Raw genomic sequence first — 20,970 nt, 5'->3', positions numbered from 1 at the left:
CTCAGAGCCTTTTTGTCTTTGAATCTTGTACGTATGACTGCAAAATAGTGTTTTAATTCTTTAGGAGTATTATTAATATTTGTTTTAAACATTAATGTTTTGGATAAAAGTAAAAACTAAATAGCAGTATTCCCAGTGATACAGTTACAATTGATTTGTTAGTGTGGTTATAACAGGATATCCAAATACAGTAAATCAATAAATCAAAATTACTACAACTTTTAATGACAATTATTGCAACCTAAAACATGACCACTACAGCACTCATAAAGGTGATGCCTGCTGGGCCCAGGGTACCTATCACTTACCAGGCATGTAATCAGTGAAACTGTATCAGTGAGGGTCTAGGGATTTTTCTTGCTCATAATCAGGGGATTGTAAAACTGGTACATTTTGCCAACTTAAACAGGCTGTTGAGGCTGTTATATACATCCATCTGTGACCCTGCGGGGCATGTTAACACCTTCTTGATATTAAGATCAATAACCTAAAGGTTCCTGTGGTTAGCCATTCATTGCATCTGTTGCAGAAGTAGTGTGTCAGTTATCAAGCATCTTCAGTGACTTTAATTAAATGTAGTGGGTGCTTATCTACCTCCTAGACACTGAGAAGGCAGAACATGTGATATATATATATATATATATATATATATACATATATATATATATATATATATATATATATATATATATATATATATATATATATATATATATATATATATATATAATTTGAATATTGCACAAAAGTCCATTTATTTCAGTAATTCAACTTTAAAGATGAAACTAATATGTGAATTGGAAGCCTTTGCAGGTATTTTGAATTAATTAGCTGATTAGAATCTGATCTTTGAGCCTAGAATATTTTCACAATATTCTAATGGTCTGAGTTTTTGATTTTGGGGTTCTCATAAGCTGTAAGCCATAATCTTCAAAATCATGACAAATAAAGGCTTGTAATATCTTGCGTAGCATGTATTGAGTCTATTTCAGTAGCCTCACATGTGTCCGATCTGCTCCCGATCGACAACAGGATTGATCAGGAGCAGTTAGGATACAGATAATAATGAGGACAGCCAACATTGGTAATGAAGGAGAAAGTGAAACATTCACACAGCAGGGCACAGGGCTGTGTTCAAACCTGACTCTGTTAAGATCCCCAGAGCTGCTCCATGCTCTGTACACACACTGCTGCTCCATGCTCTGTACACACACTGCAGCTCCGTGCTCTGTAAACACACTGCTGCTCCATGCTCTGTACACACACTGCTGCTCCATGCTCTGTACACACTGCCGCTCCATGCTCTGTACACACACTGCCGCTCCATGCTCTGTACACACGTTGCTGCTCCATGCTCTGTACACACACTGCTGCTCCATGCTCTGTACACACACTGCTGCTTCGTGCTCTGTACACACACTGCTGCTCCATGCTCTGTGCACACACTGCTGCTCCATGCTCTGTACACACACTGCTGCTCCATCCAAAGTCAACTGTAGCAGGGAAAGAAAGGGGTGGTTATGTGAGCTGCAGGATACCTGCAGACATTCTGGTGTCTCAACTTGTGACTGTCCCCAGACACTGCACCAGCACTGGTCTGAGGGGGGATTTCTGGGCAGCTGTAATCCCCCTCTGCGTTTGCCTATGAATGTGATACACATCCCTACTAGCTATTTTATCTCAATTATTATATTCTTGTCCAGTGACTGTTCTGTTACTTTGCAATTTTGGTACATAATGCTGGCAACCTTCTCGAGTCTGTGATGCAAAGATAGCAAGTTCCTTTTCAGTACTGTTGAGTATCGGTACCTCTCTGGAACAAATATTATTGAAAAGTATTACTAATTTATGATTACTCTGCAAATCCACTAACATGACTACCTTGCAAAAACGTACAACCCTTTGTTGTGGAGCCTTTAGATAACTAATATATCTGGAAAGCCATGAATATCTACTTTCATGTTCATCATGTTCAACATATGTTTTAATACATCAGGCAACACCAATATTTTGCTTGTTTTTATTGCATGCAACATTTGGACTGTGTAAAAAAAAAAAAAAAAAAACAATTGCCCACTCTTTGTACTCCTGTAATCACATGCTGCCTGGACTTGAGGGGTGGTGGGGGCTGAACTATTTTCAGTTGAATTGTTCAGTTCATTTTGCAAAATACAATATAAGTTTTACATGTTGAAATATTTAAATATTTTCTCAGAGCCTTTTTGTCTTTGAATCTTGTACGTATGACTGCAAAATAGTGTTTTAATTCTTTAGGAGTATTATTAATATTTGTTTTAAACATTGATGTTTTGGATAAAAGTAAAAACTAAATAGCATTATTCCCAGTGATACAGTTACAATTGAATTGTTAGTGTGGTTATAACAGGATATCCAAATACAGTAAATCAATAAATCACAATTACTACAACTTTTAATGACAATTATTGCAACCTAAAACATGACCATGAAGGATCACAATATTTATTTATTTTAAGAAAAAATAGACATTCATTGGTAATATGTTTCTCAAGAATAATTTTGGTTATTTGTATTTTAATGGGAAAAAATAAATGAAAAATAAAATTAATTTTTAGTTTTCACCCATTACAGATTGAAAATTAAACTAAACAATATTTGTATTGTAATAATTCAACAACAAGGGTTTACTAAAGACAGGTCTTGTCTCACCAACATACTCAGCTTTTATGAAATGGTGGTGAATGCAAATGTAGATCTTTAGAAAGTCATAAATGTAGATGTAAAGGCTTTTGACACTTTTCTCCACAATAGCTTGGTGCAGAAGCTGGGGATACAGAGACTATGAGAAAATCTGTGTAACTTATTAACCTCTTGCTGCAAACTGGACACATTAAAACATCCTGCTTGCATCTGTTGACTTCAAACAGGAGGTTTTAATGGGTTGCTTGAATTTCGCACCAACGTGTGCTCAGGTCATTCCTGCTGATAGAACCCACCAATACTTTGATTGGTGAAAGGGAACCTGTGTTCCTTGAGCTAATCAAAGTGTCTGTAAGTGAAGGATCATGGTGTCAATGAGAAGCCAATGATCATTCCTGTAACAAACACTGCCTGTGTGTTCTGGACTCTGTTCAGAGCACACTGAATAAAGTGTGTGGGGACATCTAGTGGCAAAAAAATTACATAAATATACATTTTACAGTACATAAATTAAATAAAAATACATGAACCCTTTGTTTAACCCACCCTTGCACCCTATAGTTACCATAATAAAACACTTGTAATAAAAAAGGGACAGCATTAAAAAAAATTACATAAATAGTTACCTTAGGGACTCAGCGGTTTTAATATGTATGTCATCAAGGTGTTTTACTAATATTTTAGCAAATAAGGGCTTGTAATTATTGAAACGGTACAAAAAACACAAAACAGGAAAAAATACACCTTTCTTTCCAAATAATATATTGTCACTATACATTGCACTAGGAACATAATTAAAAAATTGTGATAGCCAGGACAAAGTGGCAAATACAATGTGTGGATTTTATCTACAGTAGCATTTTTTATTTTAAAACTATAGAGGATGGAATCTGAGAAATAGTGTTTTTTTTTTCCTTTTTCCCTTTAAAATGCATAGAAAATAAAGTAATAGCTGGAAACAAGTATGACCCCCCCAAAAGCCTAATTTATGGGGAAAAAAACAAGATACAGATCATTTAGCTGTGATAAGCAGTAATAAAGTTATGGCAGAATGAATGGGATGAACACTGAAAGGTGAAAAATGTTGTTTGGTGGGAAGGGTGAAACAACCTGGGGAGTGAAGTGGTTAAAGAGGCACTGTAGGATACATACCTTTATGGTAATTTTCCTGGTTCCAGCATCAGAAACACTTCAGATATCTATATATTGCTGTATGTTAAGGTCACATTCACATTGGGACGTTATTGTCCTGCGTTAAAAAGTAATTATAACGCAGGTAAATGCACTGTAATGTTAAGCTTATGTCACATTCACCATGCCACGTTAACGTTAAGTTGTAAATGTTGCATTATGGTAACTCACTGCTTGCCGATGTTAAACAGATACAGAGATATGTAGATCTGTGAATTCTGATAGTAAAGTTTACCATCAGAGAGCGATCTGCGGGACCCCTTGTATCACAGGTGCTGCTACCTGTATAGAACAGTGCTAGATATGGAGACAGAAAGGAGGAAAAAAAAGTGCACACTGTGATACAAGTAGGTGAGGGCTCTAGGCCCTATAGGAAAGGTCTCACCTGGTTGTCAAGGCTGGAGAAACCTATATAGGTTTGCCAGCAGTCACGCTTGTGTCCCTCTTATGGCGGGGACCTGGATTGCATGGATATCCTCATGGTCTTGGATGGTGATCCAGTCGGGATTCCACGGTGGTTATTTGGAACACACTCCGGTGGGCGTGTAAAAGTTTTTCTGCGCTCGGCTGGTCTGAGCCTGATTCCCTGGCTATGAGTGTGATAGGAGATAAAAACAGCTAGCAAAGCAAAGCGGTGTTAGCCGCAAAGATATGCAAAGGCTGTGTTTAAAAACTTTATTGCAAAGCGTTTCACGGGGAGCACCCCTGCTTTATCAGGTTCAGCGCAGAAAAACGTTTACACGCGCACCGCAGCGTGTTCCAAATAACCACCGTGGAATCCCAACTGGATCACCATCGAAGACCGTGAGGATATCCGTGCAAGCCAGGTCCCCGGCATAAGAGGGACACAAGTGTGACAGCTGGCAAACCTATATAGATTTCTCCAGCCTCGGCACAGATACAGAGAGGCATACTTTTCCTTGCCTGTATGCTCTATTGTAGTTACTGTATGCCGCGGTAACGCTGCGTTTATGTGCGTTACCACCTTTTTTTTCGTTGTGCTGTAATGCAGTGTTGCGACTTAAATGTCGCATTACAATGCACCGCCCCACTGTGAATATGCCCTGATTGTAGCTCTGCCCTTTAAGTGATATTTAGTTATGCAAAAAAAAATTCCAGAAGAAAAGGTTTATTTTCTACTGGATCATTTCGAACTCTCAGTAAACAAACATTCTGCAGAGATCACCTTACTGGACTAAAAATGTTGCCACCTGTGATACATTTCAGAATGTAAATCAGAGAAAGACATGATTTTATAATTGGCGAACACTGTCTAAATCATTTATAAATGATTATTGCAAAAAAATAATTTAATTCATTATGTTTTTCTTAATACAGTTCCTCCTTAAAGAGAAACACTGACCAAGAATTTAACTTTATCCCAAATCAGTAGCTGATACCCCCTTTTACATGAGAAATCTATTCCTTTTCACAAACAGACCATCAGGCGGCGCTGTATGACTGATATTGTGGTGAAACCCCTCCCACAAGAAACTGTTAAGTACTTACTCCTGGCAGTTTCCTGTCTGTGAACCTTACTGCATTGTGGGAAATAGCTGTTTACAGCTATTTCCAACTGCCAAAAAAGTATGCAGCAGCTACATCAACTGCCAACAGTAAAAATGTCACCATGTAATAAATGTCAGAATGTAAATCGGGATTTAACAGAATTTACAATGGGCAAACACTGACTAAACCATTTATACATAATTATTGTAAAAATTAAGCACTTTTTTATTACATTATTTTCACTGGAGTTCCTCTTTAAGGAACAGAAGGCAAAGAGTTGTGGTAAACAAGTCACATCCAAAGTGGGAAACTATTAGAAGTAGCGGTCCACAAGATGATACAAAAATATGCTGAGTAATCAACACTAAGCAGGACATCACTACAGGATGTTGTCAGCATAGCCATTAGAGCATTAGAGATGACCCTAACGGTTCGCCGGCGAACAATTCCCAGCAAATTCCTGCTGTTCGCATCCGTGGCGAACAGCGAACATTTGGCGTGTTCAACCCACCCCCTATACATCATCATGGAGCTAAACTTTTACCTTTCTTACCTCACAGTCAGCAGACACATGACAGTCAATCAGCTAGCAACCCCTCCTGGACTCCCCACTACCCTATTAAAAAGCAGTTTCGGTGGCCATATTGGATTCATTCTCTGCTGGCTGCTGTTAGTGAGAACAGTATCAGATTTGCTGCAGATAGGTAGGGAAAGCGTTAGCTAGGCCTGTGTTCTTCTTTCTCACTGACTACTTGCTGAAAGCACCCTAAATAGCCCTTTTGAGGGCTAGTACATCGGCCTCCTATTTTTTTATTTTGTGTGTGACACTCCACAGCCCACTGACATCCATAGCTGTGCACACTACTGCTGTTGCCACATTAAGTTGCAGGCACAGTACCACTCCAGTGCATTAGTTTAGACTATATTCTGATAGTGCTAGTGAATATCTCTGTGTGTGACACTCTACAGCCCACTGATACCCACAGCTGTGCACAATACTACTGCTATTGTATGCTACATTTGTAGCAAACACAGTACCACTCCAGTGCATTATTTTTTTTTATTGTATTCTGATAGTACTATTGCATTTCTCTGTGTGTGGCATGCATCCCCCTTTGGCATGCCACAGTCCAGGTGTTAGACCCATTGAAACACATTTCCATCACTATTTTGGTCAGAAAGAGTCCCTATAGGTTTTAAAATTTGCCTGCCCATTGAAGTCTATGGCGGTTCTCCGGCTTTGCATGTTCGCGTACATTTGCGGAAGTTCGCATTTGCTGTTCGCGAACCCAAAATGTGATGTTTGGACCATCTCTCATGGCCATGTGGGCAGACAGAAGATACAATTTAATGTAGATTAATGTAAGGTCACCCATCTTGGATGTGCCAATGGTAGAGACTTAGAGAAGATTTTAGAAATTCTGGTTCATAGCATAAATAACCATATTCAATGCCAAGCAGCAGGAGCTTAAGCAAATAAAAATCTGGAATGCTTAAAATGAGAAATAAGATTGCAGGATGCTAGTTAACTACTCTCTCTGTATAAATTGCTTGTGATGCCACAACTAGAGTATGGAATGCAGTTTTGGGCACCACACTATAGGAAGGATATTGATATACTAGAACAGGTACAAAGACAGGCAACTTCATTTATCAGAGGGTTTGAAAGTCACTTACCATGAAAGGTTGGACAAATGGGGTTTATCTATGTTAGTTCCTATGTTCAGGAGGCATAAGCCACATCATTTTTGGACATAGGCTCTGCGTTCAAAATGTACAAGTGGCTAAACGATATAACTATTTACTATATAACACTACACTTTACACATGATATACTTTGCACATTATATACTACATGCATACAATGCACATTATATACTAAATGTATACAATGTATACAATGCTCCCCTTTAGACACACAAGATCACAATATACAATTCCAGTGGTCTCCCTTTTTTTTGTTATAGGCTTCCTTAGTAATATAGTGCTCACCCCCTCCCCCTGTATGTTAAAGATTAGCAGCAAAAAGCATGATGGGTAAGTATGAATTAACCTCTCCCTGTTCTAACAATGAGCAAAACTTCCATGCTAGTGCTTGTACTTGCAGCAATATGTACTGGGTCCAAGCTTGATGCTGATCTCTGCATGAAGAAATGTAGTAAAGGGGAGGGAGGGTTAGTGTAGGTGGGATCCTGCAAGGTAATGAGCACAGGTGTGTGCTAGTATATGCACAGTGTTCATCAACTGTAATTTTCATATATTCACCTCCCTGTGGCAGAAATATCCTTTACAATGAAGAAAACGTCAATGCTAGTAAATACTAGAGCACACAGGTTGTCCTAACATAAAAATAATAATAAATTCATTAACCCAGAGTGGATACTTCAGTATCAAGAGTGGAAGGGTGAGAATAAACTGCATCACAGACAGGGACAGATCAGCTTGACAAAAAGAGCAGATTCTTGACAGCATATAAAAGAATGCACTTAAAGTTAGAGTTAACAGTCTTTTTGACTACTCTAACCTAAAAAGTTTCTTCTATGACAGGGTAGAAGGTATATAGGCTGGTACTCAAATCTGGCTGTGGAAAGTGTGACCTTGGTTGCTTCAGCAGCAATGTGCAGACTCTGAGGAAGCGGGCAACAGCTATCCCGTGAAACAGCTCTTAGAACATCAGCTAACCCCTGTTGTTTTTGCCATCTGTATATGACGTTTATGGAATACATTTGCAAGCATACTGTTGGCGCACAGTGCTTTTTCTTTTACCTAACTACTGCAAAAAGTTTACTCATCTTCAACTTCCTAGTCTTCCTTATAAGCACAACGCTTGAAATGTATTTAAAAAAATCACAGTATCATTTATCAATCCTCAAAGAAGAGCTAATGCATTTGAAATTGCTGACATAAGACATAAAATGCAATTAGTCCTGCCACTCTACTCTGATAAGTCATTTTCAATTTGCAAAGAAAGTATTGTGGCATTTGGGAAAAAAAAACCTCATGCAGCTAATTTATAACCACACTACAGGTTTTGTGTAGACAGATCTTATTATTAGAGGCTAGTGTCAAGTCTTCAAGGTTTCATTTGGGTGCTTCCAACAGTAGAATGTATTCAAATGTGTTTTGTCACACTCTGTTGTCACTTTTTTTTTTCAACTGATACAACATTTTAGACAAGTTTTTCTTTCTGTGTGACTCCGTCAGACTGCAGTGTAGAATGTGTGAAACTTGATTTTTATATTTAGATCCTTGTGTTGTTGGCTGGTTATTTTTGGACACTGTACAATTGTTTCCTTTAACAATGCTTTTCTACTTCTCTAATGCCATCCCACTCCCAGCTAAAGTTGGCAGCAAGAAACTCAAACGTGGGAACCTGCAGAACAAACTTCACAATCTTATTTTGCCTTGCATCTCTGACACACTAATTCTATAATGGTGATTAGTTAATGTCAGTATCTAAGCTAATGGTAAAGTGGTCTCAAGTACCAAACTGGAAAAATGAGTTACCAATTACAGCATCCTGTGATGTCTATTAGCTGTTAATGATAGCTCATGGGCCTTTTTCTCCCAGCATAGCTAGCAAAGTCAGCCTTGGCCTACTGAGGATGAGTAATGGCACCACCGTAGTGCACACTGAAAGTCTTAAATGAAGAGTAGAGAAAAGGGGCTTCAAACTGAAAAAAGTAAACCTAAATAAGCATTTTTTTCTTTTATGTTTTCAATTACTTGACATCTAATTGTTGCAGCTATTAATGTGGACTATTTATTCTGGTTTATTTGCATTTTAATCCATGTAGTCAAAGTGTGCTTTTTATTAGGAAATGGTGAAAGTCACAGTGAGAAATGTTTACCAGGAAAGGATATTTGCATTTCTTTGGGCTAGCATTTATTCTCCAGCATAAATTACGCTACATTTACATTAGCATTGGATGTGAGGTTGGTGAATTACTGAACACACAGTCCATAATTTAACAGTGCTGCACTGCACGGGGTATTTTCCTTCCGCTTCATTACCTTACAGACATGATAACATAAACAAAAAAATGTACTGTCTATTATATGATTTTCTTTTGTGCTATGTATTGCTTTCACCTGCAGTACATTTCCTAATCACTTATTCATTGCACCTGCTGATTCAAGTATTTTTCTTTATTACTTTAAGGCTTGGTTCACAGTGGGATCTTGCATTGTGATTTGACGTTAAAGTCGCAACGCAAAATTACAATGCAACAAAAAAGTCTTAACACACAATAATGCTCCATTAACGTTGCATCCAATAAATACAGTGAAACATACAGGCAATGGAAAGTATGCGTCCCTGTACCTGGTAACATGTGCATTTAGAGGTAACAGTAGGTTACTTCTAAATGCACACCTTACCAGGTACAGTGAAGCAACCCTTTCATTGCCTGTATGCTTCACTGTAGCATTTATTAGCATTGGTGTTTTCTTCATTGTAAAGACTATTTCTGCAACAGGCAGGTGGATATATGACAATTACAGTTGATGAACACTATGCATATACTAGCACGCACTTGTGCTCATTAGTAAAGATCCCACCTACCTAACCCTCCCTCTCCTTTGCCCCTTTCTTCATGGGGAGATCAGCATCAAGCTTGAACCCAGTACATGCGGCAATACAAGTGCCATCATGGAAGCTCTGCTCATTGTTAGAACAGGGAGGGGTGAATTCATACTGCAGCAGTGCGTTACCATAACACAGCATTTACAATGTGAAGCTAACTTTGCACTGTGAACGTCGCATAGCCTTAACATTGCAGTGCGGTAAACTGTGTTACATGACTTTATAATGCAGGACAATAACGTCCTAATGTGAACATAACCTTGAATCTATAGTAACATAATCAATGTCTTGAAACCCCTCTTTTTATCAGTATTTTATATCTGTGGCGTTACAAGTATGAAAAAGGTTTCATTCATTACAATTTTGTATTCATTCTATGGAATCGTCACTGGTGTCATATGGATCTCTTCAAACTATAGTTTACATGTGCTGATGTTCAGGCATGACTGTGAGTCACCGGATGAACACACCTTTAGTGAAGAAACATGTTTGCTAAAAGTAAATTGTCAACATGTCCCTGTTACCTGTGATGCCTATGCCGAGCATATAGGGAAACTGCCTCCCCTAGTGACAGGAGACACTCACAGCAGGGAAATCTGACATGGCAGGAGTGACTGCACCAACGACTAAAGATCTGCTCAAGTACCTACATGAATATGTTATCATATTTGAACTTTTAATAGTAAATTAACAACTATTTTCTTAAAACATAAACACAACTAAAATATGGCATGATCAACCTTATGCAATCAATTATTATGACATTAGACTAAAGTTTAGATCAAAGCTAAGATCATACACCGTCTGTCATGTGCACCAGTATACAGGTAGACTCTGGAGGCAGATCCCTGTGCGCCTCTCACTAATGAAGCCTGTTTAGCCTGTATGTGCTGCCGCATTCATATGACAGCAGATGCTGCAGAAACAGGATTCATTAAGCCGCAGAGGACACACGCAGCAAAGAGAGCGAGAGTCGCACAGGGATCCACAGGCTCCAAGCCCATCTTTCATGCACCAACCTGTATCAAATACATATACCATCCATTGCACTGTTTAGAAGGCATCAAACGCGCACACGGTTTAGCAAGCATTGAATGAAGATGCTGGAATCATCTCTTCATTACATCTGTCTACTATGGGTTGGATTTCTGTGCATTTAACTATTAGGGAATTATGCTGGAATTTAGAGCACTGCCTCCATTTATGGCATGGGCAGAGTGTGTGTTTGTGTGTGTGTGTGTGGCATGCATTGTGAGGTTCAGCTATTAGAGCCTTCCCATACTTAACAACAAGTTAAGTGCACGGAACTATGATACGCAGCAGGGGTGGAGGAAATTACAGAGCCTGAAAGCCTGCGCATGCACTGTAAAGACCCGCAGACTTCCTTCTTTGGGTAACAGCGCAACTTTCTGTCGGGAGTCACCATTTCAATACAAACTAAACCAGGCAAGCAGGACACATAAGGATTTCTAAAGGGGTCGGTATGTGTAAACTCATTCCCAAATAGATGTGGGTATCCTTATAAGCATACCCAGTGCCTCTGCTCATTGTCCCTTTAACAAGGGAACCCGCAGATGCCCATCACACACCTGAAACAAGCATGTGGAAAATGCAGTCAAACGTAATTTACCCCTGAAAAGGGTTAAAATTTGTTAGCTATGGTACCTCCTTGAAGTTCTTCTTAGTTGTGCCTGTTCAGTGAAAGAAAGTGTTCATGAATTAGCACTTGCTTTCCCTGTGCTTGAGCTGTTTGGAATTTGCACCTACACAGTTCCAATTCACACAAGGTGGCTAGAGGGTGCTTCTGGGTTTTCATATTCGACTGGAGGACTCCATTGAATATGAAGACATCAGAGAAAAGGGGGGGGGGGGGGCTCCAAGCACAACAAGCAGTGCTAGGGCACATCTAAGAATCTATTTAATATATGTCAGCCTCCATATCCCTCATATTTTAGCTGCTTTCAGAGAGGAGTTATCAAAAAAAGTTGGCCAATCAAATCTAGGTCAGCTTTTCATGTGTTGGTTACATGTTTTCCTTGATACTGATTCTTTTCTCTTCTGTTCTTGTGGGAAAAAAGAACACCTAATAAGTCAAGTTTCAAAAAAGAAAAAAAGTCCACGGAAACAACAGCTACTAATAAAAAGCATTTTGTAGCAAATGCAAGTTCTGAAATATTTTTTCACTCAGCATTTTTATTTGAAGCAACATTTTATCACTTACACCGTGTGCCAGTTAAGCTCATTTTTCTTTATCATTCAGCAGCTGATGTCTGTGGTACTGTATTTTCAGATAATCGAGCTGAGGTTTTTAGTCAGGATTCAGTACAGCAGATCCCAGTGTAATATATGCAGGCTCAGTGGTGGAAAATGATTTCATCTCATCTTGAGGAGTAATTCTGGTGCATACCTCACATAGACTTTGGCCTCAATTCACAGAGCTTTATCAAACACTTTATCAAACGTTTGATAATTTTCCTTATGGGTAAAATCTAATTTTGAATTCACTACGGTGTTATAGATTTATTTATCATTTCATCGATAAAACATTCGATAAATCTATAACACCTTAGTTAATTCAAAATTAGATTTTACCCATTAGGTAAATTATCAAACGTTTGATAAAGTGTTTGATAAATCTTAGTGAATTGAGGCCTTTGAGGCTTAAAGTTAATAGTGTGATTGCGATTCATGGCTAGTCACAGTTGGTATCAATTCTGATCTGGTACTTTGTTCTTGTCTAACTGTAAGGAAAGAAAGCTTTCAAGCACTACATCAAAATAAAAGTAATACCTAATGGCAGTTTTATTTTTTTTCCTTTGTAGGAAATGGAAATGTACAAAATAAAGTACAACTACTTATCAGCTATCAACTTTCCATCACTGTATGATGAATGCTTCATTACAATGCCAGATGCTAGACAGAAATATAAGTCATTTTTATTATTATGCTTAGTATCTGTTCACATTACTATCTATTTATTGTATTAGGTTTCTATTATGGTGCTCCTCTAAAATGGACAGGAATACATTTACAAAAAAAATCTTGGTACACTTTTGTAGGAGTGGTGGCTTTACAAAAATATTTCATCTTAAAGGATACCTTAGCGCAAAACCAATTTAGAAACAGGAGCAGGCATGTGTAGTGGGCTCTTCTCATGCCCACCGCTCCTCCTGTTCTACTCCGTCCCCCTCTGTTACAGCGTACTGATCCCCAGAACTTACTTTCTGGTCTGGGTGGTCGCGGCTGACTGCACAGGCGATGCTGGTGACACTCCTCCTTGATCATGTGCCCGCAGATGGGATTGCTCTGTGTATACACGACATCACAATTACCTGTTTTTAAATTGGTATTGCGCTAAGGTATCCTTTAAAGTACTAAAGAAGTGATTGTGCTAGGATCTTGCACATTTGGCTCAGCTGAGTTTGGATGTTAATTCCCATTTGGGGATGTTTTCTTATATGCAATATGGCAGTGTGTACCACAATCTTTCCGTAGTTTTGTGATTGATTAAAAACAAGGAAGAGTGACTTTTCCATAGGTTTTAATCACAGGCAGACTTTACACTGGCCTTTAGTATACTGGTGTCCATCAGTTCATGACATCCAAGGGAGGCACGGAGTAGCCTCCAGGTAAGTCTGCTTTGTTAATATATGTCCTAAGGTGGCTGTTTTAGTTATTTAGAATAAGAATCATGGTTAACAGACCCAGGGATTTCCTGTACCTATTTTTTTACTGGGCTCTGCAACAATAAAATCAGGGGCATTTGATCAGAAATAGAAGAAAAACTATTTGGAATGGAAGAGAGGGGGTTTGATCTATTGTCCTCATAAGACAGGATCCCAGAAATCAGCTTTATAGGTTAGCTTAAATGTAACTCTTTCTGTACCGGGCAGTTCTGGCCCCTTAAGGACCAATGGCGTCCTTTTCCTTTGTTACTGTGTGATTTAAGTGATTGGTTGACAGTAATCATGGGGTAAGGAGCCAATGAAATTGTTAGCGTGACAGCAGAGCAAATGGGTTCAACGATGTGAACAACAGCATGAACCGTGCATCGGGGTTCATTGAAATCTATGCCCTGGCAGGGATAGCAGCACCTAAACAGGACATGCATTTCAATCATCAAGTTCTAGAAGTGGGTTAACAGATATGCATCTTTGTGGCCTTCTTCTGCAGGGTGGAAGCAGTAGAGTGTTGCACCGTGTTAGCCATCAAAACGTAATCTGTGAGAGAGAGATCAGCACCTTCACCAATGTAAATAATAGCTATTTTGTATTAAAATATAGATCGTTTTTTCATCAGTTTAAAATGAGTTAAAAGAGGGCTGCCTTTGGAAGTACCTCTTTCTGCATGCTTTCTGCATTTCTCCTCTGAGAAACAGAGGCGCTTATCAAGACCTTGAGACTGTACTGTGTGTACTCCTATTTGTTATTGCCCGAAGAAGCAGGAATATACCTGCGAAATGCGTTGCACTGTTTATTGGAGTATATAAATAAACTTGTTTGTATTAAAATTGACGGTATTATGTCTACTTCGGGGAGATGAGTCCACCACTGCCTCCCGAGGAATTTTAAAGCTTTTAATACATTTTATTCTTTTGGCACCTCTGTTCTCCTTACAATATCAGCATCCACCCCTGGTGGAGGGGTTGAATTCCCCTTGTCTTCTCCCTATCTACAGAGAGCAACACCTTAATCCTGAGTGAGGACAGGTCTAATCTCCTCCAGGGTTCCTCGTAAACTACGCCAGTGCGAATCTACGCGTCGTAGTCCGCAACTACGCATCGAAGTTCATAGACGAAGTTTAAAAACATCGCGTACGTATTTCCGCGTAGTCATAGTACCGCTATTCGAAGCTTCGCCCGCCACGCGTAGTTGACGTATGTATTGCGAAGTCAACTACGCATGCGGTAATTTCGTCTATACGGATCATTGCGCATACGCAGAAATATTATTGCCCTTCTATACGTATACAATTCCGCATTGGAAGGTGGAATGTACGCATATATTAATTCACTCATGCGCATATTTAGCGGATTATTGCAGAAATTTTTCCGCATAAGGGCATAAGCGTACGCATACACTACGCTTCGCACTATGCGAAACTTCCATATTTTAACACATAGTCTACGAAATGCAAACGTAGTAAAGCTACTGATTTCGTAGCCATAGTTTGCGAAGCGTAATTGCGTAGAACTATGCGTAGTTCCAGCGTAGCAAAGTTGGCTGACTACGACCATCCCTGATCTCCTCACCTGCCTATACAGTGGTTACCTATACGGTAACCCTGACTTGTGAGTATATTCATTTATATACTTCTCATTACCCTCGGTGTTCCCTTCTTTTTTTTTCTGTATGCTATCCAGCTGCCCTAACTGCTGGCTCAAAGTGCTGGGGATGGGCAGGATAGAGTAGTGCTAGGTGGATAGACATGTTCTGGGTGAATGGGTCAGGAGAAGTTCTGGCTCATGATTTAGGCTGAAAAAAAATTCTGGGGTACTGGGGGGCAGCAATTATGGGTGAAGCAGAAATGGTCTCTACAGAACTCACTGCTCAGTGTATCCCTACCAACCCACTACTGTTAGCTAGCCAGCCTTCTCCCAACCTGCCCACTCAACTGGACTTGGATTATTCTGCATGAAGTCTGTTAGAGGAGAAGATGAGGCCTATGAAACTTAGTGATAGACAGAATCCATTGCTTCAAATTGAGAACTGATTTTAACTGTTGGCAACAGAATGATACACACAATAGACAGGAGGATACTTCTATTTTTCGACTGATTTTCTCTGAAGTTGTAGTTAAAACACGCAGAGAGAGAGAGATACTGTGCTGTCACCCTTACAAGCAGACATGAAAGCAAGGCACTGGATAGTTTTCTAATACATGTTTTTTAAATCATCTTTGTGGGTTTTGTTTTTATTCTGAATTTCAGATATATCAGCAGCTATACTCATTCTTTGCAAAACATTTAGGGTCTTATGCAATTCACTTTTTCACCTTTTTCACAGTTTTCTCCAAGGTGATAATTTCACAACTTGTCAATAAAATGCCCTTTACACCACTAGCATTCAAACAAATACTCAAAATAATTTTTACAGTACTTTTTTTTACCTATTTTTTGATACTTTTTTCATTGAAAAATGCTAAAAAAAAATTATTTAAGTTAAAGATGAAAAATTATCTCCGAGGAGAAAACCCAGGAGAAAAAGTGAATTGTATATAGGCCTTAGTGTTTTTGTGTGAGGTTCAGAGTACATTCCTTGCAATACTATTGTCTTTTTTTTCTTTTTTTTTCACTACAAAAAGTACAAAAAGTGTACACGAGGCTAAGACAAGAATGGACTGGTGCCCTTATTTTGCACAAAAATAGGTCTATTATAGTCCATACATACCAGTTGACCATTGCACCCTTCCTTTGCATTGGCACAAGAATTCAGTCCATATGGACCACTGAAATTACCATAATTTCACTGTCTTCATTGCTCTTTTCCTTTACATTAGTGCCTTTTTGACACAAAAAAATGTCTCTAGTATAGTTCCAAAGAGTTTCCCTATTGGGAGCAATTTCAAGACCATTGCATCCCCAAACCCACTCACAATTACGCCAAATCAACCACCTTCCCTATTTTGGAAAATTACATCCAGAATTCCACCGCATGGAATTGAGTAATTCTGCTCATACCTTATGAAGGCAGAGAGGAAAAGAAATGCTTGACGTCGCCAAAAAAAGTCTCAGATTAAGAATCTTTTCAATAATAATGACTAAATTAATTATGATATTTATTATTCCCATTCATTGAAGTATTCTGTATACTGGTGCTAATTTTGTATGAATATCTACACAGATCATTACCAACTTTATGTTCCTGAATCTGCTCAAGTTGGATCAGCAGTTGGAAAGATCAAGGCAAATGATGAAGACATTGGACTAAATGCTGAAATCAGGTACTCAATCATCAATGGAGATGGAGTTTTTTCCATATCTACTGATAAAGAAACAAGGGAAGGGATCCTTTTACTTAAAAAGGTAAACTGTTCATTAACTGATCATTACAGTTATATAATTAAAATGTTTTTTCTCTGACCAGTACCTATACTCAAATTGACAAGTGCAAAATTGTGTACATAAATATGTTCTATTAAAAAAAGACTTTGTCAACACTGTTTTTGAGACAAATGTGTAATGTCATCACCTTTTTGTAAAACAAAAGTTCAGTTTTGTTAAAAGAAAAACTATTCTTTCCAGTTTATAGACAGGCATAAGCTTTATTTCATGCCCTGACCTCTTCCTGTTGTGTAGACATTGAGAGAGGCCTCCTGAAATATCTTGAACTATCCTGACTGTTTGAAAGTATCTTACTAAAGATATGTTTCACACATGTGAAAAACTGCTTAATCTCTGAACCAATAGAAAAGTATTTAACCTCTAACTCCAAGCTTTTTTGTTTGTTTCTTTACGTTGGACTGAATGGAAAATTGGCAGAATGTGGGGCTATTTTGTACTCCTGCGTTTTTCCCTGCCAGTGATATTACCACTTCCTGTCCCTGGGATACCAAGAGTCTTAATTTTGGTCCAGAAATCAACTAGGGAAATAAGTAAAAGTTCACTAAGTGTTCTAACTCTAGAAATGAACTTCAAACTGCTAGCTTTACTCCATCAGTGTTTCCCTCAGGTCTCGGATGTGTGCTGGAGGTGTCAAAGTGCAACAGGTACCCTTCTGCACATTTGATGGGCTTGCCCATCAATCATCCCTTTCTGGACCAGAGTGAAATCATTAATAGCCACCATTGCTAGTGAAAAATTAGAATTTCTCCCAGAGGTTTTCTTACTGCATCTTTCCAGAGAGAGCATCCGTTCGTACAAAAAATCCCTTGTCAAACAGTTGCTGAATGCAGCCAAAGCATGTATCCCTCTCAAATGGAAATCCACTGACCCTCCATCGATCTCTCTTTGGTTTCAAAAGATAGAGCAGATTAAAAAAATGGAACAATTTCACCACTCCACCACAGAGGAGGTTGAGAAATATGTGATTATGTGGGCCCAATGGTTCGACTTCTTAGATAGCCAGGAATATCGAGACTTAATGACAGATGGGCTGTCACAGCCTTCCCCTAGTGTGCACTTGTGCTTAGGTCCAACTGTAATCCCACCCTCCCAGGTATCATGAACCAACCCACATTTTATTATGAATTTAATCAATGGCTTTATGTTTTTGATAATTTGCATTCTTTGTTAGGTTGCTTCTAATTAAGTTGTATATTCTATAGTCAAGACCTATGCTATGCAGGTGTTATTATTTCCATTGCAATTCGCATGGATGTGTATATTTTCATTCTCTACTCACCTATATCTCACCATTGAACAACCACTAGCTCAGTTCTGAAACATGATTGTAAACGAGATAAGACTTATAGCATATTGTTTTATCTTCCTTATCTTGGGACGCTATGTTTCTGTTCTTTAAGTACAATCTTGTATTTCTGTGTTTTGTATTTCTATTTTTTTTTTCTATCTGGAGATATGTGTGTATAAAGATTCACTTGTTCTCTATTCTGCACTGAACAATCCTGACCATGTTTATATATGTGGGTGCTGCACATCTTTCAATAAAATAATGTTTTGAAAAAAAAAACTAGGGAAATAAGTAACAGCAGTAATACCATGAGAAAATTTCTACTTCTTCACCACTCAGCAAAAATATATATAATTTAATGTTCATCATCTATGTTCAAAATATTTTACTTTCTTTCTGTTTTAAAATGAAAAAAATAAAAAGGAGTAGAGATGGTGTTTAAGTGTTTATACAAGTCTGAGTAGGAGTTTGACATTAAACTGCTGAGGGGTCAAACTGTCCCTTTAAAAAATATGTCCACAAATGATTAACTTGCTAAATTTCAGTTGTGTTTTGACCACGCTTCTGCATGGATTCCGTGACTCTTCCTCGCACCCACATGCCATCATTTATAACACCTTTTATAACACTGCCCCACATGGGATCAGCCACTCCTGGACCTGCCCCAGGTCTCCCTCCTATAGGGTAAAAGGTTGAATTATAGGGCAGTGCTTCCCCCACCCACATGTCCCCTACATTGTATCTCACAAAGATGCATCTTGATGGAAGAACATGTTTGCTGATGAATGGCTCCCAGGGAACGTGCACTACTAACATGCTTGCAAATATTGCAGATGATGCAGGGCACTCACACCCACCCTATACTTTCCCATAGTTCCATTTTCACTTTTCAGGAGGACAGGATGGCCGATCAGACATGATTACCACCTGGGCCACTCCCCAATAAAAGGCACAATCATAGTGGCCATTTTCATTCTGCTTTAGTCAGTGTAGGGAGAGGTAAAGATGCTTCAGATAGAGTTGCACTGGGTGCGACTAAAATGTTGCACTGGGTGCCCCCAAAACATTGCACCGGGTGCGCCCGAAACAACACACGATGCGATGTTTCAGGCGCACCCAGTGCAACGTTTTAGGGGCACCCAGTGTGATGTTTTAGTCGCACCCGGTGTGACATTTTGCACGCACCGCACAGAGCTTAAACTTTGCGCATGCTAATTTACTGCGCAAAACTTTGCGCAGGCTAACTAAGCGCGCAAAGCTTTGTGTGTCCTAAAGCACTTTAGGCGTGCTAAGGGGCTTTTAGTTAAGTAAGTTAGAACCCTTTTGTGAATCAAGCCCAATGCATGATGTGGGACCCCCACACAGTTCGTCAGAGCAACACGTATGTGATCAACTGTGCTGTGTTATCGTTGATTTCATTTTGTCAAAAAAACAATGTGAAAGACATTTGTGACAATACGCCTTTGCTGGTCACTGCCTGCTGTGTGTTAGACATGTACTGTTGCTGTGTCACATCATCATCTGTGTGACTGTATAGCCCACCAAAAAGTAATAAATTGTCTTACATTTGTGACATCATGTGTGCTGTGTTACCCCCACACAGCATCACAGCAAAACCAGTGTTACCAATTGTACTGTGCTATCAGTGATAAAAGTGTGCCCCCCCCCCAAAACAAACAAACAAAAAAAAAACTGTGACAGAAATATTTGTGACAATACTGTTGGTCAATACCTTTGTGATCAATGTGTACTGACTGTTACTGTGTCACTTCAACATCTTTGTGACTGTACTGTGTGTTGTAATTGATCGCTGTGTGCCAACATTTTAAAAAGTATAAGAGTGCCAAAACCCCTGGCTGATCACTATCTGCTGTTTGATCAACATGTACTGACTGTTACCATGTCACTCCAATCAACATCAGCGCTAGATCACAGCGCTGTACAAAAAAACAGTGGTTTCTTTACCTAACAGCCTGCCAGCTCTGATCATGGCTGTTTACGGTGCGGAGCTCCGTAACTCAGCAGGCATGCGCGGGATCCCCACTTATCTCTGCCTACAGGACCTGATGCCAATCGGCATTAGGCGGTCCTGTACCTGACACCCTCCCACCACCAATCAGTGTTAGGCAGTGGGGAGGGGGTTAAAAAGTCAGGAGGATATCCTTGATATATGTTTGTGTGGTGGCTGTATCTGAGGCAGGAAAGGCCTCCATAGATAGAGACAGTTCTCCAGACTTTTGTAAGGGTACCAGACCCTGGCTTACCTCTGAGTCATTGTCCGGGACCATGGAGGAATCCTGTCTGGGTCTAGACTCGGCTGGGCTATACATAGGAGAGGAGGGGTCTCTGTATGCGGCTGACCTCTCTTCACACTCACCAAGCTGAAGCTGCGTAGTTGCGGACAAGCCCACATCGCAAGATGCAGCTGAAGTGGATTAGTGCTATCTTGGGCCTGCTGATTTCCTCCCATCCTCAGTTCACAGAAAAAGTCTATACATTTCTGCGGCTGAGGGAGCCCTTTCTTCCTCTTCTTTGGACGTCAGTCTCCGTCGCACTTCCCTCTTCCCTCTTTTGGAGCAGATAAGTGCTTGATTTGAGTGGGTTTGGATGCACTGCAGCGGACGTTTAACTAGTGATTACATTTTTAAGGCCTCT

The 20,970-nt window shown here is 39.4% G+C and overlaps 1 protein-coding gene across 2 annotated transcripts in view; it reads left to right on the top strand.

Moving 5' to 3' along the window:
• Positions 1-20,970, top strand: part of CDH18 (cadherin 18) — an 809,510-nt gene that overhangs the window by 590,629 nt on the left and 197,911 nt on the right. For both annotated transcript variants that reach the window (XM_068236726.1, XM_068236725.1), the window contains one exon: positions 16,807-16,988. In XM_068236726.1, coding sequence (XP_068092827.1) covers positions 16,807-16,988 — 182 coding nt within the window. The remainder of the gene's footprint in view (positions 1-16,806; positions 16,989-20,970) is intronic.

This window comes from Hyperolius riggenbachi, chromosome 5 (assembly GCF_040937935.1).
Source record: "Hyperolius riggenbachi isolate aHypRig1 chromosome 5, aHypRig1.pri, whole genome shotgun sequence".
NCBI lineage: Eukaryota > Metazoa > Chordata > Amphibia > Anura > Hyperoliidae > Hyperolius > Hyperolius riggenbachi.
The sequence above is the reverse complement of the archived record's forward strand: the minus strand, read 5'-3'. Positions and strand labels throughout refer to the sequence as shown.